General features: G+C 43.5%; 2 protein-coding genes across 6 annotated transcripts in view; one reads left to right on the top strand and one right to left on the bottom strand.

The window, feature by feature from the left end:
• Nucleotides 1-18,422, top strand: part of LOC112258585 (sterile alpha motif domain-containing protein 14) — a 42,386-nt gene extending 23,964 nt beyond the window's left edge. For both annotated transcript variants that reach the window (XM_024433038.2, XM_024433037.2), the window contains 3 exons: nucleotides 5,082-5,210; nucleotides 7,229-7,384; nucleotides 17,537-18,422. In XM_024433038.2, the coding sequence (XP_024288806.1) occupies nucleotides 5,082-5,210; nucleotides 7,229-7,384; nucleotides 17,537-17,701 (450 nt within the window). In that variant the 3' untranslated portion in view covers nucleotides 17,702-18,422. The remainder of the gene's footprint in view (nucleotides 1-5,081; nucleotides 5,211-7,228; nucleotides 7,385-17,536) is intronic.
• A 4,208-nt stretch (nucleotides 18,423-22,630) lies between these two features.
• The window catches only part of LOC112258587 (MAGUK p55 subfamily member 3), a 44,618-nt gene continuing 40,744 nt past the window's right edge, over nucleotides 22,631-26,504 (bottom strand). For all 4 annotated transcript variants that reach the window (XM_024433044.2, XM_024433042.2, XM_024433043.2 and 1 more), the window contains 6 exons: nucleotides 25,837-25,998; nucleotides 24,496-24,576; nucleotides 24,277-24,370; nucleotides 24,055-24,163; nucleotides 23,599-23,727; nucleotides 22,631-23,141 (listed from right to left, as the gene is read on the bottom strand). In XM_024433044.2, the coding sequence (XP_024288812.1) occupies nucleotides 22,962-23,141; nucleotides 23,599-23,727; nucleotides 24,055-24,163; nucleotides 24,277-24,370; nucleotides 24,496-24,576; nucleotides 25,837-25,998 (755 nt within the window). In that variant the 3' untranslated portion in view covers nucleotides 22,631-22,961. The remainder of the gene's footprint in view (nucleotides 23,142-23,598; nucleotides 23,728-24,054; nucleotides 24,164-24,276; nucleotides 24,371-24,495; nucleotides 24,577-25,836; nucleotides 25,999-26,504) is intronic.

Below are 26,504 nucleotides of genomic sequence, written 5' to 3' on the forward strand. Positions count from 1 at the left end.
GTGCACTTCAACTGTGAGAGACGGAATCTAAAACAAAAATCCAGAAAATCTCATTGTATGATTTTTAAGTAATTATTTAGCATTTTATTGCATGGCATAAGTATTTGATACCTTCCTCATGATCATTGATGCCCCACGAGGTGAGATTGACCGTCATCTTGAACTTCTTCCATTTTCTTCCACTTCTTCCATTTCCTAATAATTGCACCAACAGTTGTTGCCTTCTCACCAAGCTGCTTGTCTATTGTTCTGTAGCCCATCCCAGCCTTGTGCAGATCTACAATTTTATCCCTGATGTCTTTACACAGCTCTCTGGTCTTGGCCATTGTGGAGAGGTTGGAGTCTGTTTGATTGAGTGTGTGGACAGGTGTCTTTTATACAGGTAACGAGTCCAAACAGGTGCAGTTAATACAGGTAATGAGTGGAGAACAGGAGGGCTTCTTAAAGAAAAACTAACAGGTCTGTGAGAGCCGGAATTCTTACTGGTTGGTCGGTGATCAAATACTTATGTCATGCAATAAAATGCAAATGAATTACTTAAAAATCATACAATGTGATTTTATGGATTTTTGTTTTAGATTCCATCTCTCACAGTTGAAGTGTACCTATGATAAAAATGACAGACCTCTACATGCTTTGTAAGTAGGAAAACCTGCAAAACCGTCAGTGTATCAAATACTTGTTCTCCCTAACTGTATATATAATTGATCTGGAGAGGCCCATGGTGTGACTCAGCTCCTGTGGAGAGTCTGAGGGATTGAAACCCAATTAGGAAGCAGGGCGCGTTTTCCTCTGTGTCCAAGAGGGTGCTGCTATTCGACATTTATCGACAAGCATGGCTACATTTACACAGAGGGGAAATCGATGGCCCTTTGTGCGGCACAATGTCACATACTCGTGTCAAATGTAACCTGTTTCAGAAAAGATATTGACAGATGACTTTGGGAGTTAACACAAGAACATGGCACCGATGCAAGAGACTCTTCAGTTGTTAGATCCGATTGACCATATTGAGGGATTTTGGTGTTGCTCTGTTGTCCTGTTACATGGTTTGGTACATGCGCATCTATTGGATGGAAAACATAGCTTAATATACAGAAGAAAGAAGCTGAGGTACAGGGTTATAGGAAGAAGATAGGCTTATAGTGGTTGTCCGTTCAAAATACCCAGGAAGGCAGACATATGCCTCCCACTGACTTTGCACCAGCTAATTAAAGCCTCTGCCAAAGGCCTGAGTATTTCTAAGGGAAATAGATTATATTTCAGAAGCTTGTGGGCCAATGGCCGTTTAGCTAAGAAGCACAGGAAGGACTGATAAGAAATATACAGCCGTCCGAACACACCGTTGATGTAACAAAACAAGGTGTGTGTTCGTATATCAAAGTGTTTGTATTTCACTGTCAAACGTATAGTTAAGAGCATGCCTGGCTCTTGGAGCTTTATAGTTTTTCTGCTTATGTGGACACATTGCTTTATAGATCAAAGGTGTTACAAGCCCTTGTCAGCACAACAAATATGGTATGTAGCATATTGAGATATATCTCTGCCATAGATGATGACATTCTTTCTGCGAATATGTTCATGTGTAGCCTGTCCATATCCTTGCCATGAAAACATATAACCAGTAGGTACACCCACAGGACACCTAACAATGTTTCTTGTCGGAGGTCTCTCTTTGCCCACATTTGCAGTCGTAGGCAGAAATCCCATGATGCAATCGATGCTGTTGATTTACTCACCTTGGTGACTTGACCGCTGCGATGCTTTTAGCTAACCACAACATCAATGTCAAGACAACTAGATTACCGTTTAACAAAAGAAGGAACGAAACACAGCAGAGCATATTTCCACTTAGTGGTTAATAGATATTCTAATGCCCTTGTTTACATATGCTTTAAAAAACAACAACTTTGAATTAACCATTGGCAGGCTAAGTTCAGTGAGTTCATCAATATAGCCCTCTATGGGAGAAAACACCCATCCACCCCTCTCAGCTTCACTTGGTTTGATCCATTCTGAGTCAAAACCCTCCCAAATATTGGGGCAGGGAGAGTGTTTATACATACTCTCTAACACCTGCCACATGACACATCTAAAAAAAAAACTTGTTGGGAGCATGGGCCTATCCCAAATAGCACCTTTATTTCCCGTAAAGTGCAATACTTTTGACTACAGGGCAAATGTAGTGCACTTTATAGGGACTAGAGTGCAATTTAGAACAGAGCTCCATGGGGTTTAATAGTGAGGAGTAGCTAGGCAAAGCATCCCAGATGCACTTAGTCATCAGCATGGAGGCCGGGGTCCTTCGCTCTGCACAGCAATTAAAGCTGCAGCTTCCCATTGAAAGCAGAGGGCCGTTAAATCCCTTTTCAACCACTGTGTGCCTGTCCAACTGGGTTAATAGCTCTAGCATGCATAGTGTACTACTTTTGAACAGAGCTCTATGGGCCCTGGTCAAAAATCAGTGGTATAAAGTACTTAAGGAAAAATACTTGAAAGTACTACTTAAGTGTTTTTTTGGGTATCTGTGCTGACTCACTAAACACTTTGTAAATGACGGCTGAGTGTTGGAGTGTGCCCCTGGCTAACCGTAAAAAACTGGATACAAGAAAATTGTGACTTCTGCTTTGCTTAATATAAGGACTTTAAAATTATTTATACTTTCACATTTGATACTTAAGTATATTTTAGCAATTACATTTACTTTTGATGCTTAAGTATATTTAAAACCAAATACTTTTAGACTTTTGCTCAAGTAGTATTTTACTGGGTGACTTTCAATTTTACTTGAGTCATTTTCTATTAAGGTATCTTTACTTTTACCCAAGCATGACAATTAGGTACTTTTTTCACCATTGTCAAAAGTAATGCACTATATACACTACCGGTCAAACGTTTTAGAATTCCTACTCATTCAAGTGTTTTCTTTATTTTTACTATTTTCTACATTGTAGAATAACAGTGAAGACATCAAAACTGTAAAATAACACATATGGAATCATGTAGTAACCAATAAAGTGTTAAACTAATCAAAATATATTTTATATTAGAGATTCTTCAAATAGCCACCCTTTGCCTTGATGACAACTTTGCACACGTTTAGCGTTCTCTCAACCAGTTTCATGAGGTAGTCACCTGGAATGCATTTCAATTGACAGCTGTGCCGCCTTTGTGGAAAAAAGTTAATTTGTGGAATTTCTTTCCTTATTGTGTTTGAGCCAATCAGTTGTGTTGTGACAAGGTAGGGGGTATACAGAAGATAGTCATATTTGGTAAAGGACCAAGTCCATATTATGGCAAGAACAGCTCAAATAAGCAAAGAGAAATGACAGTCCATCAGTACTTTACGACATGAAGGTCAGTCAATCTGGAACATTTCAAGAACTTTGAACGTTTCTTCAAGTGCAGTTGCAGAAACGATCACGCACTATGATGAAACTGGCTCTCATGAGGACTGCCATAGGAACGGAAGACCCAGCCAGAGTTACCTCTGCTGCAGAGGATAAGTTCATTAGCATTACCAGCCTCAGAAATTGCAGCCCAAATAAATTCTTCACAGAGTTCAAGTAACAGACACATCTCAACGTCAACTGTTCAGGGGAGACTGTGATTCAGGCCTTTGTGGTTGAATTGTGGCAAAGAAACCACTACTAAAGGACACCAATGAGAAGGAGAGATTTGCTTGGGTCAAGAAACACGAGCAATGGACATTAAACAGGTGGAAATCTGTCCTTTGGTCTGGAGTCCAAATTGGAGATTTTTGGTTCCACCCACCGTGTTTTCGTGAGTTGCGGCTTGTGGGTATTACGGATGATCTCTGCATGTGTATTTCCCACCGTAAAGCATGGAGGAGGGGTTATGGTGTGGGTGTGCTTTGCTGGTGACACTGTCAGTGATTTATTTAGAATTCAAGGCATACTTAACCAGCATGGATACCAAAGCATTCTGCAGCGATACGCCATCCCATCTGGTTTGGGCTTAGTGGGACTATCATTTGTTTTTCAACAAGAGTATGACCGAACACACCTCCAGGCTGTGTAAGGGCTATTTGACCAAGAAGGAGAGTGATGGAGTGCTGCATCAGATGACCTGGCCTCCACAATCACCCGACCTCAACCCAATTGAGAGGGTTTGGGATGTGTTGGACCGCAGAGTGAAGGAAAAGAAGCCAACAAGTGCTCATTATATGACTGTTGGAAAAACATTCCAGGTGAAGCTGGTTGAGAGAATGCCAAGAGTGTGCAAAGCTGTCCAAGGCAAAGGGTGGCTACTTTGAAGAATCTCAAATATAAAATATATTTTGATTTGTTTAACCCTTTTTTGGTTACTACATGATTCCTTATGTGTTATTTCATAGTTTTGATGTGTTCGTTATTTTTCTACAATGTAAAAAATTAAGAAAAACCCTTGAATGAGTAGGTGTTCTAAAACTTTGGACCGGTAGTGTAGGGAACAGAGTGCCCTTTGGGACTCAACCCTAATAAGCCTGGTGTCTGGAGAGGAGGCAGATACCCATGACTTTGCCTTCCTCCTCTGCACTGGAGATTTGGGCCCCTGCACTGTGGCTCTCAAGGGGACTGTCAAGGGCTGTTATAGGGCTGTGTGTCTGTGTGAGTTTTTGTTGTGTGTGTGTGCATGCATATGTGTTTGCAGGGGCATCATTTGAGAGGGCAATTCATCCAAAATATGATGCTTATGTATAATTTTTCAGTGTTACTGCTGTGACCAAACATTTTATATTTCTAAGCTACAACTGTTTGAAAGTAAGGTTTACAAACAATGCATTAATATCCTACTATTGTCAGATGTAATTGATCTTGAACTGGACAAATCAATCGATCCAATGCTGTTTGACCACAGTGGTCACACTCAATAAAAATATCTCTGTGCACTTGTACTTAATCCCAAAGTGTCAAAGATTACTGGAAACAATGTGGAGAAAACGGTATTTATTTATCATGATTGGATCATTTCTCTGCCCTCCCTCCCTCCCTCCCTCCCTCCCTCCCTCCCTCCCTCCCTCCCTCCCTCCCTCCCTCCCTCCCTCCCTCCCTCCCTCCCTCCCTCCCTCCCTCCATCAGGAGTCTGCCCTGAGTGATGAGTTCTCACCGCCCCCCTGTAGTCCCCCTCACGCCTCCAGTGGGACCACAGCCGACTCGTCCTCCCGCTCCTCACAACGCTACCAGACCCTCTCCCAGTCCTCAGACGAGGTAAGGGGCTTCCTAATGCAGTTGTGGTGGTGGTAGTGGGCATTCTCTGCCTAGAACTAAATGGATCTGAACTCTATTTCATGATGATACCGTATATGAAACAGAGGGTTTGCCTGAGGCCTGGATCACTGTTCAGAGAGAGAAGGCTAGATACTATTTTTGATTAAAGTAGCGTTCCACTCAAATCTGTAATAGTGTACCAACAAAACTCTGAATTCTTCTTTAGTAAAATGTGTACCATTACCTGAAATAACCCCAACTGGACGTAGTTATGTCTTCTTGGTTACATGTGGCAACTAGCTTACACTATTCATACTATAGCACACACTCCATTCAGTTAGAAGTTCCAAGCAGTTCACTTAGATCCATAACAGTGCAGAGTGCAGAGTGTGTGGTCCTGGTGTTTTTAAAGCCTGAGTCTGGTGAGTGCCCTGCTCTCTCAAAAACACTCTCTGGCCAGACGCTGTCAGACACGGCTGCACAGTAATTAGGGAATCAATTACCTCCGGTAAACTAGCTCTCTCTCCCTCCCGTCACATCTGATTTGGCTCAGCTTGTTGGAGGGGATATTGGGTTTTCAGAGGGGCTTTATGACTCTCTCCCTCTCATCTCCTTAAGCTGCCATTACAGAGGGATGCAGGATACACGTCAGACCTGGGTACAGATAGTATTTGCTTTTTTCCCCAAATACTTTAACCTGCACTTGATTGTGTGACGCATGCCTGGCGCAACGGAACCAATGGAATGGTCTCCAAAGTGCGAACCCTGCCCATCTGCCACTCCGGAGCTGCACTCAAATGGGTTTCCATTTGTGCCGAACATGTTCCTTTAGTTGCAATTTCGATGGGGTGATTTCAATGAACATTCTGAAATGTTACAGTGAAACATCAAACAGTAAAGATTACTATGCCATTTCATCGGCAATATTCAAACTGCAAATAACTTTCCTATTCCTGCTACATGTACAATAGTAGAAAGCCACATTATTATTTGTAGTGGCAGTTTAGACAGAAAACAGACCACCTTCTCAGACATAAGATAATGTTACCTTATGTTCTCGGCTAACACTAAGCTAACATTAGCTAACAATCACAATCTATTCCCCTTGTTTAACACACCTCAGGTTCACTCAATGAAACACTCAAAGTATTTAAAAGAAAAATAAGTAGTATTTGAACCCAGGACTTAATCACACCTGGTTGAGTGTGTGAGAGTAGGTGTGTGTCCCAGTTGTTGGTGAGATGGAAAATCCCAATGGGGAATGTGCTGTTTTGCCTTCCAGCAGAGCACGTTACCTGAATTAGCATGGTTGAAGTAATGGAACAGTGTTTGTATATGGTAGCCTAGGTCATGTAATCCACTTTCTATAAAACCTTTGGCTAATAATGTAAAATAGAGGGGCTCTCAAACCAACCACATCCCATAGGAAAAGTCTGCCTGTATGTTGATATCATGTTTATTCAAGGCTAATAACATGAGGTAAAAGGGAGAATATGCAGAGAGCGAGGGAGAGAGAGAGAGAGACCTCTCAGCCGGCTGCCTCTTCCATCACCCTGAGTTAATTTTAGCAGCGCTTCACTTGTTCCTGTGCTTCACCGCTGGTGGATAGACATTCTGAGAACACCTCGGTGTCTGGCAGACAGCCAACCTGACAGGACTCTGCTAGCCACCAGGCTAACAACACCAGACCAGTGGTTAGATCAGTAACTAAACAATGTTGTTTGTGTGCGCGTGCGTACGTGTGTGTGACTCAAGGGGGTCTAGACTATAGAGGCAGCTTTGTAAGTCAGTCAATGCAACCTAAAGATACATATCAGTGGGTGTAATACGTTCGCTGTATGTCGCTGCACTGAGGGGCAAGGCTAAATGGTTTTGTGTTATGTTATTCATGACCACCAGGGGGCAGATTAACATGCTCTTCAGACTGCTAACTCACAAAAAGCTATTTTTCATATTAGGAAGCTGAAGCAACGCAATTGTACTCGATTACTGAATATCTTGGGCAACCTTCCTTCCAGCCTATAGACGAGCCGCTGTGCCTAGTGTCGTCGTGGAGCACCCAGCAGGTGTGCCAGTGGCTGAAGGGCTTGAACATGGAGCAGTACATCCCAGAGTTCACTGCCAGGGACATCGACGGGGAGCAGCTCCTCCTGATGGATGGCACCAAGCTCAAGGTGGGAGGATGTTTCAGGGAAGGAGAGGAGGAGAGTGAGGAGGATAGAAGGAAGGGGACTAAGTTCAAGGTGGGAGGAGAGGAAAGGAGGGAGAGCAGAGAAGATGAGGGTAAATGGATGGAGAGGGTCAGAGAATAGAGGAGAGGCGAGGAGAGGAATAAGAGCAGATGGATGGAGAGGATGGTACAGATGGTGAAAGGGGAGAAGCGGCCATGAGAGTGGAAGAGAAGTGACAACAAGATTAGAGGAGAGGGTAAGGTACAGAAGAGGGATGAGAGGAGCTGAGAAGATTAGAGGAGAGGGTAAGGTACAGGAGAGGGATGAGAGGAGGTGAGAAGATTAGAGGAGAGGGTAAGGTACAGAAGAGGGATGAGAGGAGCTGAGAAGATTAGAGGAGAGGGTAAGGTACAGGAGAGGGATGAGAGGAGGTCAGAAGATTAGAGGAGAGGGTAATGTACAGGAGAGGGATGAGAGGAGGTGAGAAGATAAGGTACAGGAGAGGGATGAGAGGAGGTGAGAAGATTAGAGGAGAGGGTAAGGTACAGGAGAGGGATGAGAGGAGGTGAGAAGATTAGAGGAGAGGGTAAGGTACAGGATAGGGATGAGAGGAGGTGAGAAGATTAGAGGAGAGGGTAAGGTCCAGGAGAGGGATGAGAGGAGGTGAGAAGATAAGATGAGAGGGTAAGGTACAGGAGAGGGATGAGGGGAGGTGAGAATATAAGAGGAGAGGGGAGGTGAGTGCATGTAGGATCAAAGTAAAACATAGAGTATCTCTGACTCTCTGATTGAGCCACTCAAAAACACTCAAAACAACATGTAAACACCCACCAACAACAACATACAGATAGTCATTCTCTTTAAGCAGGATCTCACTGCCCTCTGCTGTTGAGAGGGACCACTTTCATGCCATCTGTGAACTACACTGAACAAAAACATAAACGCAACATGCAACAATTTCAAAGATTTTACTGAGTTACAGTCCATACAAGGAAATCAGTCAATTGAAATAAATTCATTAGGCCCTAATCTATGGATTTCACCTGCCTGGGAATACAGATATGCATCAGTTGATCACAGTTAAAAGAGGTAGCGACATGGATCAGAAAACCAGTCAGTATCTGGTGTGACCACTATTTACCTCCGCGCAACACATCTTCTTCGCATAGAGTTGATCAGGCTGTTGATTGTGGACTTTGGAATGTTGTCCCACTTCTCTTCAAATGGCTGAGCAAAAATATATTTGCGGGAGCTGAAACACATTGTCACACAAGTTGATCCGGAGCATCCCAAACATGCTCAATGGGTGACATGTCGGGTGAGTATGCAGGCCATGGAATGAGTCTGAAATGATCAGCTTGCAGATATTGTTTATAGATCATTGCGATATGGGGCAGTGCATTATCATTCTGAAACACGAGGTGATGGTGGTGGATGAATGGCACGGTAATCACGGTATCTCTGTTCATTCAAATTACCATCTATAAAAAGCAATTGTGTTTGTTGTCTGTAGCTTATGCCTGCCCATACCATAACCTCACTGCCACCATGGGGCAGTCTGCTCACAACGTTGACATCCTCACACTGCTCGCCCACACGACGCCATACACACTGTCGGCCGTCTGGCCGGTACAGTCTACACCGGGTTTAATCCATGAAGAGCACACTTCTCCAGCGTGCAGTGGCAATCGAAGGTGAGCATTTGCCTACTGAAGTCGGTTACGATGCCAAACTGCAGTCAGGTCACGACCCTGGGGAGGATGAAGAGCATGCATATGAGCTTCCCTGAGATGGTTTCTAACAGTGTGCAGAAATTCTTTGGTTGTGCAAACCCACAGTTTCATCAGCTGTCCAGGTGTCTGGTCTCAGAGGATTCTCTCTTTTGAGAGAAATAATCTTTTAGTGCACACAGAAGATTTCTGGGATATTTTATTTCAGCTGATGACACGTGTTGTACATGTCGCATTTATATTTTTATTCACTGTAAGTACCTAAGTCCTAGATGGCGCCAGAGTACAAGGCTGACGTGTTAGCTATTCCTAACCAATTGTGTTTTTTTGTTTGTTTCTTTGCGTTGTTTGTACATAATGTTGCTGCTACCATCTCTTATGACCGAAAATAACTTCTGGACATCAGAACTGTGATTACTCACCACGGACTGGCTGAATCCTTTTTTACCTTTAACGAGACCGACGAGCCCGATGTGAATGATATACTGCTTTCCCGTGAACAGGCCCAGATCCCCGTCATTTGCGTGAAGAGAAGGCGGAGAAAAAGGGGCCAGAGAGTGGGCTGCCTTCTGAGAATTCGTAGGTGATCGAATAAACCCCCACTTCCTTCCATTCTGCTAGCAAACATGCAATTTTTGGAGAAAAGAAATCAATGACCTACGCGGAAGATTAAACTACCAACGTGACATTCAAAACTGTAATATCTTATTCTTCACAGAGTCGTGGCTGACCGACGACATTATCAATATACAGTTGGCTGGTTATACACTGTATCGGCAGGATAGAACAGGGTCGTCTGGTAAGACAAGGGGCGGCAGACTGTGTATTTTTGTAAATAACAGCAGGTGCACAATATCTACACCTGCATTGCTTGCTTCTACACCTGCATTGCTTGCTGTTTGGGGTTTTAGGCTGGGTTTCTGTACAGCACTTTGAGATATCAGCTGATGTACGAAGGGCTATATAAATGCATTTGATTTAGATTTTTTTTTTTATCTAAGGAAATCTCAAGGTTTTTCTCTCCTGAGGCAGAGTATGTTATGATAAGCTGTGGACCACACTATCTACCTAGAGAGTTTTCATCTCTATTTTTCGTAGCATACCACCACAGACCGATGCTGTGGTGGTATGAGACCATACTCAATGAGCTGTATACTGCCATAAGCAAACAGGAAAACACTCACCCAGAGGCAACGCTCCTATTAGCCGGGGACTTTAATGCAGGAAAACTTATCAAATTTCTATCAGCATGTTAAATGTGCAACCAGAGGGAAAAAACTCTGGACCACCTTTACTCACACCTTTACTCACACACAGAGATACATACAAAGCTCTCCCTCACCCTCCATTTGGCAAATCTGACATTCTATCCTCCTGATTTGTGATCACAAGCAAAATTTAAAGCAGGAAGCACTAGTGACTTACTCAATAAAAAAGTGGACAGATGATGCAGATGCTAAGCTACAGGACTGTTTTGGTAGCACAGACTGGAATATGTTCAGGGATTCCTCCGATGGCAAGAGGAATACCTATGTAAGAATGCTGTTCATCGATTACAGCTCAGCATTTAACACCATAGTGCCCTCCAAACTCGTCATTAAGCTCGAGACCCTAGGTCTCGACCCCGCCCTGTGCAACTGGGTCCTGGACTTTCTGACGGGCCGCCCCCAGGTGGTGAGGGTAGGAAACAACATCTCCACCCCGCTGATCTTCAACACTGGGGCCCCACAAGGGTGCGTTCTCAGCCATCTCCTGTACTCCCTGTTCACCCATGACTGTGTGGCCATGCACGCCTCCAACTCAATCATCAAGTTTGCAGACGACACTACAGTGGTAGGCTTGATTACCAACAACAACGAGACCGCCTATGTAACGGATGTGAAATAGCTAGCTAGTTAGCGGTGGTGCGCGCTAAATAGCGTTTCAATCGGTGACGTCACTTGCTCTGAGACCTTCAAGTAGTGGTTCCCCTTGCTCTGCAAGGGCCGCGGCTTTTGTGGAGCGATGGGTAAAGATTGCTTCGTGGGTGACTGTTGTTGATGTGTGCAGAGGGTCCCTGGTTCGCGCCCGGGTATGGGTGAGGGGATGGTATAAAGTTATACTGTTACATTGATGCTGTTGACCCGGATCACGGGTTGCTGCGGAAAAGGAGGAGGTCAAAAGGGGGGTGAGTGTAACGGATGTGAAACGGCTAGCTTAGTTAGCGGTGGTGCGCGCTAAATAGCGTTTCAATCGGTGATGTCACTTGCTCTGAGACCTTGAAGTAGTGGTTCCCGCGGCTTTTGTGGAGCGATGGGTAACGATGCTTCGTGAGTGACTGTTGTTGATGTGTGCAGAGAGTCCCTGGTTCGCGCCCGGTATGGTCGAGGGGACGGTCTAAAGTTATACTGTTACACCTACAGGGAAGAGGTGATGGCCCTCGGAGTGTGGTGTCAGGAAAATAACCTCACACTCAACGTCAACAAAACAAAGGAGATGATCGTGGACTTCAGGAAACAGCAGAGGGAGCACCCCCCCTATCCACATTGAAGGGACAGTACTGGAGAAGGTGGAAAGTTTTATGTTCCTCGGCGTACACATCACAGATAAACTGAAATGGTCCACCCACACAGACAGCATGGTGAAGAAGGTGCAACGCACCTCTTCACCCTCAGGAGGCTGAAGAAATGTGGCTTGTCACCAAAAACACTCGCAAACTTTTAGAGATGCACAATCGAGAGCACCCTGTCGGGCTGTATCACCGCCTGGTATGGCAACTGCTCCGCCCACAACCGTAAGGCTCTCCAGAGGGTAGTGAGATCTGCACAACACATCACCGGGGGCAAACTACCTGCACTCCAGGACACCTACACCACCCGATGTCACAGGAAGGCCAAAAAGATCATCAAGGACAACAACCACCCGAGCCACTGCCTGTTCACCCCGCTATCATCCAGAAGGAGAGGTCAGTACAGGTGCATCAAAGCTGGGACCGAGAGACTGAAAAACAGGCCATGAAACTGTTAAACAGCCATCACTAACATTGAGTGGCTGCTGCCAACATACTGACTCAAACCTCTAGCCACTTTAATAAAAAAAATGTTTATATAATAAATGAATCACTAGTCACTTTAAACAATATATACATACCCTACATTACTCATCTCATATGTATATACTGTACTCTATACCATCTACTGCATCTTGCCTATGCCGTTTGGCCATCACTCATCCATATATTTATATGTACATATTCTTAATCATTCCTTTACACTTGTGTGTATTAGGTAGTTGTTGTGAAATTGTTAGATTACTTATTAGATCTACTGCACGGCCGGAACTAGAAGCACAAGCATTTCGCTACATTCTCATTAACATCTGCTAACCATGTGTATGTGACCAATACAATTGGATTGGATTTGATTTGGAGTACACCACATCAGTCATGGGCTTCATCAATAAGTGCATCGATGATGTTGTCCCAGCAGTGACAGTACGTACATACCCCAACCAGAAGCCATGGATTACAGGCAACATCTGCACTAAGCTGAAGGCTAGAGATGCTTCTTTTAACTTCTTGACGCACCCATCCCTTTAGCGGGATTATTTTTATCAACACCCGCTGAATTGCAGCATCGCCAAATTCAAATTAAATTACTAAAAATATTTCATTTTCATGAAATCACAAGTGCAATATAGCAAAACACAGCTTAGTTTGTTGTTAATCCACCTGGCGTGTCAGATTTCAATACAGCTTTTCGGCAAAAGCATAACAAGTGTTTATGTAAGAACATCTCTCTCAGTAGACAAAATATTACAAACACGAGCAGCCAAGTAGATTGGTCACGAAAGTCAGAAAATAAATAGATTAAATCGCTTACCTTTGATGCTCTTCGGATGTTTGCACTCACGAGACTCCCAGTTACACAATAAATGTTCCTTTTGTTCCATAAAGATTATTTTTATATCCAAAATACCTCCATTTGTTTGGCGTATTATGTTCAGAAATCCACAGGCTCGAGCGGTCACGACATCGCAGACGAAAATTCCAAATAGTATCCGTAATGTCCACAGATACATGTCAAACGTTTTTTATAATCAATCCTCAGGTTGTTTTTAAAATATATAATCAATAATATATCAACCGGGACTGTCGCTTTTTCAATAGGAGAGGGAGAGACAATGGCTGCCCCACTCTGTTGCTCAAGCAAAACTCTGCGAACACCCAGCTATCCACTGACGCGATGTTATCTTTCTCGCTCGTTTTTCAAAATAAAAGCCTGAAACTATGTCCAAAGACTGGTGACACCTTGAGGAAGCCATAGGAACATGATTCTGGTTGATATCCCTTTAAATGGAGGCAAGGCATCCAATGGAACAGAGAGCTTTCAGGAAAAACAGCACTTCCTGGTTTGATTTTCCTCAGGTTTTCGCCTGCAATATCAGTTCTGTTATACTCACAGACAATATTTGGACAGTTTTGGATAATTTAGAGTGTTTTCTATCCTAATCTGACAATTATTTGCATATTCTAGTTTCTGGGCCTGAGAAATAGGCAGTTTCAAATGGGTACGTTTTTTAGCCAAAAACGAAAATCCTGCCCCCTACACGCAAGAAGTTTTAAGGAGCCTGAACAAGGCAGTTAATCCACTGTTCCTAGGCCGTCATTGTAAATAAGAATTTGTTCTTAACTGACTTGCCTAGTTAAATAAGGTTAAATGAAAAAATTTAAATAAATAACCGGTGCCCCCCGCACACTGACTCTGTACTGGTACCCCCCTGTGTATAGTCTTGCTATTGTTATTTTACTGCTGCTCTTTAATTACTTGTTCCTTTTATTTCCTATTGTTTTTCCATTTTCATTTTATAACTGCATTGTTGGTCAGGGCCTTGTAAATAAGCATTTCACTGTAAGCTCTGCACCTGTTGTATTCGGCGCATGTGACGAATAAAATTTGATTGGATTTTTATTTTATTTGATTTAACCCCAAACAACACATCAAGGGTTGTGTGTCTGTTTTTCTAACTTTGTTTACATTACTTGGGACAAACCATCTGTTTGACGTATTTGATGCCATTCCACCTTTTCTGCTCCAGCCATTGCCACTTGCTCGTCCTACCCAATTAAGGTGCCACCAAACTCCTGTGGCGCACACACACACACACACACACACACATGCACTCTTTCACACTCTTCATATGCTGCTGCTACTCTGTTTGTCTATCCTGATTGCCTAGCCACTTTTACCACAACCTATATGCAGTGGTGGAAAAAGTACCCAATTGTCATACTTGAATAAAAGTATACAGTTGAAGTCAGAAGTTTACATACACTTAGGTTGGAGTCATTAAAACTTGTTTTTCAACCACTCCACAAATTTCTTGTTAACAAACTATAGTTTTGGCAAGTCAGTTAGGACATCTACTGTGCATGACACAAGTCATTTCTCCAGCAATTGTTTACAGACAGAAAATTTCACTTATAATTCACTGTATCACAATTCCAGTGGGTTAGAAGTTTACATACACTAAGTTGACTGTGCTTTTAAACAGCTTGGAAAATTCCAGAAAATGATGTCGTGGCTTTAGAAGCTTCTGATAGGCTAATTGGCATCATTTGAGTCAATTGGAGGTGTACCTGTGGATGTATTTCAAGGCCTACCTTCAAACTCTGTGCCTCTTTGCTTGACATTATGGGAAAATCAAAATAAATCAGCCAAGACCTCAGATTTTATTTGTAGAACTCCACAAGTCTGATTCATCCTAGGGAGAAATTTCCAAACGCCTGAAGGTATCACGTTCATCTGTACAAACAATAGTACGCAAGTATAAACACCATGGTACCACGCAGCCGTCATACCGCTCAGGAAGGAGACGCGTTCTGTCTCCTCGAGATGAACGTACTTTGGTGCGAAAAGTGCAAATCAATCCCAGAACAGCAGCGAAGGACCTTGTGAAGATGCTGGAGGAAACGGGTACAAAAGTATCTATATCCACAGTAAAACGAGTCCTATATCGACATAACATAAAAGGCAGCTCAGCAAGGAAGAAGCCACTGCTCCAAAACCAGCATTAAAAAGCCAGACTACGGTTTGCCACTGCACATGGGGACAAAGATTGTACTTTTTGGAGAAATGTCCTCTTGTCTGATGAAACAAAAATAGAACTGTTTGGCCATAATAACCATCGTTATGTTTGCAGGAAAAGGGGGAGGCTTGCAAGCCGAAGAACACCATCCCAATCGTTAAGCATCATGTTGTGGGGGTGCTTTGCTGCAGGAGGGACTGGTGCACTTCACAAAATAGATCTCAAGACATCAGTCAGGAAGTTAAAGCTTGGTCGCAAATGGATCTTCCAAATGGACAATGACCCCAAGCATACTGATCCTAACTGACCTAAGAGAGAATTTTTACGAGGATTATATGTCAGGAATTGTGAAAAACTGAGTCTAAATATATTTGGCAACGGTGTATGTAAACTTCCGACTTCAACTGTAGTTACCTTAATAAACAGTTAAAAGTGAAGTAAAAGTGAAAGTCAGCCAGTTAAATACTACTTGAATAAAAGTATAAAAGTATTTGGTTTTGAATATATTTAAGTATTAAAAGTTCAAGTATAAATCATTCAAAATTCACAATATTAATCAAAACCAAATGTACAGTTGAAGTCAAAATTACATACACCTTAGCCAAATACATTTAAACTCAGTTTTTCACAATTCCTGACATTTAATCCTTGTAAAAAATGCACTGCTTTTAGGTCAGTTAGGATCACCATTTTATTTTAAGAATGTGATATGTCAGAATAATAGTAGAGAGAATTATTTATTTCAGCTGTTATTTCTTTCATCACATTCCCAGTGGGTCAGAAGTTTACATACACTCAATTAGTATTTGGTAGCATTGCCTTTAAATTGTTTAACTTGGGTCAAACGTTTCAGGTAGCCTTCCACAAGCGTCCCACAATAAGTTGGGTGAATTTTGGCCCATTCCTCCTGACAGAGCTGGTGTAACTGAGCCAGGTTTGTAGGCCTCCTTGCTCGCATACGCTTTTTCAGTTCTGCCCATCAATTTACTATGGGATTGAGGTCAGGGCTTGTGATGGCCACTCCAATACGTTGACTTTGCTGTCCTTAAGCCATTTTGCAACAACTTTGGAAGTATGCTTGGAGTCATTGTTCATTTGGAAGACCCATTTTTGACCTAGCTTTAACTTCCTGACTGATGTCTTGAGATGTTGCTTCAATATATCCACATCATTTTCCTGCCTCATGATGCCCTCTATTTTGTGAAGTGCACCAGTCCCTCCTGCAACAAAGCACCCCCACAACATGATGCTGCCACCCCCGTGCTTCACTGTTGGGATGGTGCTCTTCTGCTTGCAAGCCTCCTGTAACAGTATTCGGCGTCGGGAAGATGAGGAATCATTGGACCAAAGCGCAGCCTGGTACAGGTTCATGCTTACTTTATTAAAACTGAACACTAATAACAAAATAACAAAGGGAATCACCGAAACAGTCCTGAAAGGTGCAAAACACTAAACAGAAATGAACTACCCACAAAAACCCTGTGGGAAAAAGCTACATAAGTATGGTTCCCAATCAGAGACAACGATAGACAGCTGCCCCTGATTGAGAACCACACACGGCCAAAACAAAGAAATACAAAAACATAGAGAAAGGAACATAAAATGCCACCCAAATCACACCCTGACCAAACCAAAATAGAGACATAAAAAGCTCTAAGGTCAGGGCGTGACACCTCCCCCTTTTTCCTGCAAACATAACGACGGTCATTATGGCTAAACAGTTCTGTTTTTGTTTCATCAGACCAGAGGACATTTCTCCAAAAAGTATGATCTTTGTCCCCATGTGCAGTTGCAAACCGCAGTCTGGCTTTTTTTTCAAATGTGGCTTTGGAGCAGTTGCTTCTTCCTTGCTGAGCGGCTTTTCAGCTTATGCCGATATGGGACTCGTTTTACTGTGGATATAGAGGCTTTGGTACCTGTTCGTTAACAAGAAATTTGTGGAGTGGTTGAAAAATGAGTTTTAATGACTTTAATGACTCTAAGTGTATGTAATCTTCCGACTTCAACTGTATTTGTCACATGCACCGAAGAAAACAGGTGCAGACCTTACCGTGAAATGCTTACTTACAAACCCTTATTAACCAACAATGCAGTTAAGAAAAATCGAGTTACGAAAATATTGACTAAATACACTTAAGTAACACAATAAAATAACAATAACGAGGCTACAGTGTAAATATAAGGTGTTCCAATCCTCGTTATACCTTTTTTTAGATAACAAAATATTTTTCATTTTTAACTCTGCATTGATAGGAAAGGGCTCGTAAGTAAGCATTTGATGGTACAGTCTACACTTTTTGTATTCGGCACATGTGACAAATAACATTTGATTTGATATTTTATTATATTTTATTATCAGGGTTTGGGAGTGAACAGTTCCACGGACCGCAGTGCACTGAAAAGGCGGATCAGAGACATTCACACAGCAGCGGAAAAGGAGCGCAAGGCCCTGGACAAACTGGAACGCCAGAAGGAGAAGCAGCGCAAAAAGGAACAGGAGCTACGCAAGCTAAACACAAGCTAGACATAACCACCAGATGGTGCTAAATCACCACAAATACTCCTGACCAGAAACTAGTGTTGGTGCACATCTCCAACTTCCACATTATCATGATAGCATTGATGCTAAGTGGAGTTTTGTGCAAAAAGTTGGAATTTGCTCATAGACTTTCATACTGAACCTCTGGTTTGGATGTGAGTCTTTGAACCCTGTGATGGGCGGGACAGTGTGTTGTCTATCACTGACAAATGAATAATAACAGAATGAAAGCTCCATGCTCTTCTCGTCAAATGGATTTATTTTAGACCAAGATCGGAAGCCCAAAGTGGGCATGTGAGAGGTGGGTCGCGAGTTATGAGAATGCATCTACAGTCACACACTATTTATTCTTAATTTGGGTAGTTGGAGGACAATTGGGTCACGGCAGGACTGTCAATTTCTAACTTGGGTCCCGAGGTGAAAAAGCTTAAGAACTGTTTTGGACCAATCAATCAGTGGTTGATGCAACATGATAGGTCCCGCCCATATTGGGGTTCAGTTGTCTCATTCTTCCTGGCTATGAAACGTGTTGTTCTTTGTCAGTCATCAAGTTTATCCTCCCTTGTGGAAAAAAATCTGACTAATAATTTGTTACTGGAATTGAGTATGTGTTATAAACTCAGCAAAAAAATAAACGTCCTCTCACTGTCAACCGCGTATATTTTCAGCAAACTTAACATGTGTAAATATTTGAATGACTGTAAGATTCAACAACTGAGACATAAACTGAACAAGTTCCACAGACATGTGACTAACATAAATGGAATAATGTGTCCCTGAACAAAGGGGGGTCAAAATCAAAAGTAACAGTCAGTATCTGGCGTGGCCACCAGCTGCATTAAGTACTGCAGTTCACCTCCTCCTCATGGACTGCACCAGATTTGCCAGTTCTTGCTGTGAGATGTTACTCCACTCATCCACCAAGGCACCTGCAATTTTCCAGACATGTTTGGGGGGAATGGCCCTAGCCTTCACCCTCCAATCCAACAGGTCCCAGACGTGCTCAATGGGATTGAGATCCGGGTTCTTCGCTGGCTATGGCAGAACACTGACATTCCTGTCTTGCAGGAAATCACGCACAGAACGAGCAGTTTGGCTGGTGGCATTGTCAGTCCCACAAGCCATCATGTCAGGATGAGCACCACATGAGGGAGGAGGATATCTTCCCTGTAACACACAGCATTGAGATTGCCCGCAATGACAACAAGCTCAGTCCAATGATGCTGTGTCACACCACCCCAGACCATGACGGACCCTCCACCTCCAAATCGATCCTGCTCCAGAGTACAGGTCTCGGTGTAACGCTCATTCCTTCGACGATAAACGCGAATCCGACCATCACCTCTGGCGAGACAAAACCGCGACTCGTCATTGAAGAGCACTTTTTGCCAGTCCTGTCTGGTCCAGCAATGGTGGGGTTGTGCCCATAGGCAACGTTGTTGCCGGTGACGTCTGGTGAGGACCTGCCTTATAACAGGCCTACAAGCCCTCAGTCCAGCCTCTCTCAGCATATTGAGGACAGTCTGAGCACTAATGGAGGGATTGTGCATTCCTGGTGTAACTTGGGCGGTTGTTGTTGCCATCCTGTACTTGTCCCGCAGGTGTGATCGTTGGATGTACCAATCCTGTGCAGGTGTTGTTACACGTGGTCTGCCACTGCGAGGACTGTCTCAGGCGTCTCACAGTACGGACATTGCAATTTATTGCCCTGGCCACATCTACAGTCCTCATGCCTCCTTGCGGCATGCCTAAGGCATGTTCACGCAGACACTGGGCATCTTTCTTTTGTCAGTAGAAAGGCCTCTTTAGTGTCCTAAGTTTTCATAACTGTGACCTTAATTGGCTACCGTCTGTAAGCGGTGTTTAAACCCTTAACAATGAAGATCTGTGAAGTTATTTGGATTTTTACGAATTACCTTTGAAAGACAGGGTCCATGAAAAAGGGACATTTCTTTTTTTGCTGAGTTTGTGACTTCTACACACATTCAATGCATTGACAAAGTCATACTTTCCCCATAGCTTTTGACCATACACACAAACAGTACATTCTAGCAAATTACACACTATGAAAACCTAACCATGGTCTGAGTTATTATAGAAAGAATATAATTACAGAAATTGGCATTTATTTATTTTTTACAAAGAATATAATCACAGAATTCAGTTTTTTTTTTTAAATACTCATAACCACAAGCCAGTAACACACAACCACATTCATATTGTAGTATGCATCAATACTCTGTCAGTGGACAGGAGTAAAACTTGAAGTAACAGGAATATTTGTCCAAGACATTGTCAAGATAAGATGCTGATGAAACAGATGCGATTTTTGAGCATATTTGTATATACTGTATGTTTGTGGCGTACGTGCATGTTTGTGGCGTATGATATACTGTCTATTTATGTGTGTGTAAGTGTGCATATGTGCTATCTGAGGTCATTGTTTTGGTAACAACTGTATGGGGATGGGACTGGCTCTCCTGAAAGGAGTCTTCTGAGGAGGCCACTTTAGAATTCTGGCTGTTGTCGATCTTTTGTCTACTCTCACGTTACACCAATCGTCATCTTAGCTGTTTTTGTCTTGAGAGTCTCCAACTTTTTGGATCCTCCTGGAACAAGACACGAATGGCACCAATCATCTTTGGAGGATTCAGGGCCCCGTATAAGGACTGATGCTGGGACATGCTATCCAAACCGTACCCCAATTTTGCCCAGTTTTCACACTGAATTCATGGACTGGTTTGTGGTCAGAAGAACCAGTGACATGGATATTAGCTCCAGGTTTTACACATACAAGGTCTTTAGGACTCACTTCTTGATTTCCATCCTCCCAGGATTCTGTGACTTCATTTATTTTCAACTCCTGTGTCAAATGGAAATGTGTAATAAATATGGTTTAGAATGCATGTCAGCACTCCCAAACTTCTGCTGCTACTGGTCTCTCATCTCTGGTCTCTCAGTTCAACATGTGAGCTGATTCACACTCGGTTTGTACAGCTGATTTGCAACACATCTGACACATCAGGGGTAAGGTTAGAACCCTAACCCAACTCAAAATGGCAATTTAGTCCAACTCAAAACGGGTAGGATTTGAAGATAACAAAACGTACACAATGTAGCACTTGGTTCATCTGGTTTTACTATGGCACTTTATACATGTCACATTACAAAGTCAACATTCGGGGTTTCTTGGTTTACATAGCACAGTAAAAGATTAAGAACACATTGCATGTTAAAAAGAGAACCGGATTAGAATTGGTGGAAAGGAGGATCTGTTGATAGTTTCAGTTCTCCACAATGAAACAAGACTTGAAGTCCACGCACACATACACACACACACACACACACACACACACACACACACACACACACACGAAACAACCCACACCCACACACAAAGAAAGAGCACAGAGCTATGATGCCTCTACTCAAAGATCACCAGTAGCTCAGAGCGACAGAGCCAATATACAGACTGAGAACAGGTGGGGTTTCACAAAACCTTTCTGACTGCTTCAGTCAAGTAACAACAGTTTGACTAGCGCGAGTCATCGTTTCTTTACCTTGTAACCTTGAACTGGCTTCTAACATTGTTTCTGTAAACACCAAGGTAACGTAAAACAAACACGTCACATCTGTGTGTATTCATAATGACGGCTTGAACCCACAATCACACTTGAAGCAGGCCAACCCACAATCACACTTGAAGCAGGCCAACCCACAATCACACTTGGAGCAGGCCAACCCGCAATCACACTTGGAGCAAGCCAACCCGCAATCACACTTGGATGAGTCCATATCCCACTAATCCCAGAGTCCTCACCTGTAGATAAATACTCATACAGAACAATTTAACAAGGACCCTGATTGTCAAGATGGACCATAGAACTCCCCCCTCCCCAAAACCCTATTACCCACACTGCACCTGCATCTTTAAACGTGTCTGATGTCAGCTATACAAAGGGCTTTCCTATGTACACAAAAAGGAGCATAGCATGTTTTAGTGCACTTGTGTGTGTGTACATGACATCCACACACCCAGTGTCTCAGAATTGAAGTAATTCACACCTACTGTAGATTAGACCGGATTAGACACTTAGGGTCGAAGTTCAACAGGTTGCATTGAAGTGCTATGAGCTCGTTCGTTGGCACGGTAGGATTTGCATGTGCAATATTTACATCTGCGATTAAATAATTCAACTGTCGTGCACTTCCTTAAAACACATCCAAGTCATAAAATAATTGATCCAAAAAAGCATTATGAAATAATATTCTATTTCACATTCCATATTTCTGTACCGTTACATCTATACTACTGTACTATTTACAGAGTGTGTTGGTTAATAATACTATGTATGTATTTATACTCCTTCTCCAGGTATAATGGAAGCAGGTGGATTGGATTTTGGATAACATTTCGATAACATAATAACGATGGCTAGGCCTCACTCAGAATGCATTGTATCAACGAGCAACGGAAATAGGCAAGGAAACACTAAGTGAGGAAACCTTACAAAACAGTCATGTTGTCTTTGTGAAGGAATTGTGTAGGATTTCCTGCAGGATTCCTGTATCCATTTTTTGACTTGAAGTCACTTTGGATAAAAATGTGTGTTAAATGGCATATACATGTATTATTATATTAAGGGGAAACTCAAGTACTCGACACTGCAGGCCAAAGAAAGCTACAGATGATACTCCACATGGAGCCACAATAAAGATGTCTGTATGTTTGTCTGTCTGTCTGACTGGCTGACTGATTGACTGGCTGACTGATTGACTGGCTGACTGATTTGACTGGCTGAGTGACATAAATAATATTTAAAAAAAGAAAGAAATATATGAAAAACCTGAATTTGAACAATGGATTGCATGTACTGTACATGTGTGTGTGTGTGGGTGGGGGCGGGTGGGTGTGTGTGTGTGTGTGTGTGGGGGGGCAGCCAGGACAACCTCTGACAACCAGGACAACCTCTTTCCCTCTGAACATCTCAAACACAGAAATGTTCCAAAGGGTTTTGCCACATGCCCTTCTCCCATAGTGCCAGTGTGTGGCTGGCCCAGCATCAGGTATCAGGACAGGTTTTGGGGCAGTATCCTCCACACCCCACAAGCTGGCCCATGGAGCCAAGGGGAAGGGATCCAGGAGATCAGGAAAGGGATGAGGGGGTAGGATAGGGTTCCTGCTGGAAGAAGGGCTGGGGGCTGTGATCCCCCCTCTGGAGAGTGGTGGTTGGGGAAAGGGGGGTTAGGTTCGCACCCAGCAGAGGGGCACCCAGAAGGTCTCGCGCTCCAGCCGCTCCAGAATGCCTCGGAGTTCTGTGCAGGCGCTGGCTGAGTCCTCCTTTATTAGGACCCGGTCGACCAGGTGGCCGTACTGCTGGTCCATCTGCTGGGCTGACTGACGCATTTCCTGCAGGTCCTCATCCTGACACGGACACACGGAGACACACACACACGGAGAGACACACGGACGGACGGACAGGAGAATCAGACAGACGGACGTACAGGAGAATCAGACGGACGGACGGACGGACAGGAGAATCAGACAGACGGACGTACAGGAGAATCAGACAGACGGACAGACAGGAGAATCAGACAGACAGACAGACAGGAGAATCAGACAGACAGACAGGAGAATCAGACAGACAGGAGAATCAGACAGACAGACAGACATACATGATAATGAGGAAGAAGCATAAGAGTGAGTAAGGATATAAAGGTGATATCAGATTTTGGAGAGGAGAAAATAGGAAAGGAGAACACATGCCACCCAAAAAAGAAGATCGAGTAACAGAAAAAAGGTGAAATAACTCATTGATACATTCATATGAGCACATTTCAGACTCAGCTCACTGTAATTAACAAGAGACAGCAGGTCTCACCGTCACTCGCCCATGATCTCCCCCTGCTGGTGAGGTGGCAGCACTACGACGGCGTCTGCTCTCCGGGACGCGCGGCTTGACGAAGATGACATAGGGCTTGAACTCAGATGTCCGCAGCGTTTTCAAAGCCTAAGGGACCAGGACACATTCAGACGCAATATCACACAGTCTGTGTAGGCTGTCACACAGAGTGCACGGGGTTGAGAGAACAGATACTATCAGAGAAATGTCCTCTTGAGATGTCAGAGATGCTACGGATAACCGGGACAAGATGATGTGGCAGCCTGCCTGACTCAAACAGAAAGTACTCTCACCAAGAGAACACAGGAGAAACGCCAGGGGCCGTCATAGAATAGGGTGTGACACAGGCTGCATGTGATAGCCGTGGTTATATTGTGCAGTGCATCGTGACAGAATGGGATATGCATCACTGTAGAGGATGTGCCTTGGCCCTACCTCTGGCTGCACGTCCACTAGGCACATCTTATTCTTGGCCTGTACAGAGCGGATGGCCTCTATACTGGTACCATACTGGTTCTCCTTGTACTCCCCATGCTCTATGAACCTGGACACACAGGACACAACTAAGCACGAAACAGACAAAACAAAGCAGAGGGACTACAGAGACGGACCGTAATGGCTTCACAGATCAGCCATATGGCATCAAAGAGGACTCACTTGTTGCTCAGAGCGTCCGCGTCAAATGCCTGTTTGGTGACAAAGTGGTACTCCACCCCCTCCTTCTCATGAGGCTTCTTGGGCCTGGTGGTATCTGGAGACACAAGTGATAGGGGGGAAAGCTGTGATTGTTTGACTGGTGTAGCAGTTCTTTACTAGGGTGTTGGAGTCGCCGTCAGTGTAGAAAGAAGAGGGTGCGGTTTAGAAGGTGTAACTCACGTGGTACGGCCACAGCATAGCGATGTGGGTTCTCTGCTATCACCTTCTGCTTCAGCTCATTGATACGAGCTCCTAGGGAGCCTTTTGTGCGAGTGAGAGAGAGAGAGAGAGAGAATGAGAATGAGAGAATGAAAAAGAGAGAGCAAAAGAAAGAAAGGGAGAGAGAGACAAAGAGAGAGAGAGAGAGAGAGAGAGAGAGAGAGAGAGAGAGAGAATGAGAATGAGAGAGAGGGTAGAGAGATGAGAAAAAGAGAAAGAGATGAGAGCAAAATAGAGAGACAGAAAAAGAGAAAGAGAAAAAAGGAGAGGGAGAGGGTAGAGAGACAGAAAAAGAGAAAGAGAGAGAGGGTAGAGAGACAGAAAAAGAGAAAGAGAGAGAGGGTAGAGAGACAGAAAAAGAGAAAGAGAGAGAGGGTAGAGAGACAGAAAAAGAGAACGAGAGAGAGGGTAGAGAGATAGAAAAAGAGAACGAGAGAGGGTAGAGAGACAGAAAAAGAGAAAGAGAGAGAGGGTAGAGAGATAGAAAAAGAGAACGAGAGAGGGTAGAGAGACAGAAAAAGAGAAAGAGAGAGGGTAGAGAGACAGAAAAAGAGAAAGAGAGAGAGGGTAGAGAGACAGAAAAAGAGAAAGAGAGAGAGGGTAGAGAGACAGAAAAAGAGAACGAGAGAGGGTAGAGAGACAGAAAAAGAGAAAAAGAGAAGAGAGAGGGTAGAGAGACAGAAAAAAAAAAGAGAAAGAGAGAGAGGGTAGAGAGAGAGAAAAGAGAGACAGAAAAAGAGAAAGAGAGAGAGGGTAGAGAGACAGAAAAAGAGAAAGAGAGAGAGGGTAGAGAGACAGAAAAAGAGAAAGAGAGAGAGGGTAGAGAGACAGAAAAAGAGAAAGAGAGAGAGGGTAGAGAGACAGAAAAAGAGAAAGAGAGAGAGGGTAGAGAGACAGAAAAAGAGAAAGAGAGAGAGGGTAGAGAGACAGAAAAAGAGAAAGAGAGAGAGGGTAGAGAGAGGGAGTGAAATAGAGTTATTTAAACATAACTAATCAGGGACAAATAATCTATATTTCCTCTGATAAGTTACAGGATGTGCCATTTGTTGTGCACTTTGATTAATTAACTTATCAGAAACATAAATAGCATTAGGTACTGTAGATCAGACCTCACAGGCCCACACAACTAGCTTGGTCAAGCAGACTGACTGCTTAAAATGAAAGAGAATATGTGCGGAGAGATTGGTCTGGTTCTCATAAGGCTACCACACAACTAGAGGAAGTTGCTGTTTGTAGCATTGGCCACTAGAGGGCAGTATCGTCAAAGTAGAATGACCACACATCCTGAAGCTGTTGTCATACCGATCAGAACCACCAGGCGGGGTCTCTCGTTGGGCCGGTGCTGGTAGCGAGTCACCTCCTCGTAGGTGGCAAAGTCTGGATCGGTGGGGTCGCGGGTGGCCCCTCCTCCGAGGGATCCTGACCGGTCCTTTCGGCTCAGACGGAAACTCCTCCTCAGACCCGCTACGCAGGCCAGGCAGGTGGGATGGGCAGGAAGAGCAGGGTGAGGCAGGGAGGCAAAGGGTCAAAATGTCAGATATGATCATCCACTTAAGTGGTTTGATACACTGTCTAACACATGCTCTTTCTACATAATTACAACTGTATTCTCTAAGGCATGTTAGATAGCGCTTGTAGTTGTTCTCACTTGGCAATTAGTGTTGCTGACAAACATTTTGAACGCACAACACGAGTATCACGTCACATCAGGACATCATATCAGGCTATCATGCAAATCAAACCCCAACATAAGCATGACATTATTCTTTGTTGGATTATTAGGTGTTGGTTATTGAATAACAAAGAATGTGCAACCCTTGATAATCATGCATTAAAACCCCAGTGAACCGTGTGACCATTCAAATACTGGTGGTAAACTGGGATTCGTCGTTAATCCGTGAGTGATCCTACAGGTTTGACAGCCTGACCCGTGCTTATCTCTAAGGTAAATGGGCTGCCAGCAGCATTGT

Source organism: Oncorhynchus tshawytscha, linkage group LG09 (genome assembly GCF_018296145.1).
Source record: "Oncorhynchus tshawytscha isolate Ot180627B linkage group LG09, Otsh_v2.0, whole genome shotgun sequence".
NCBI lineage: Eukaryota > Metazoa > Chordata > Actinopteri > Salmoniformes > Salmonidae > Oncorhynchus > Oncorhynchus tshawytscha.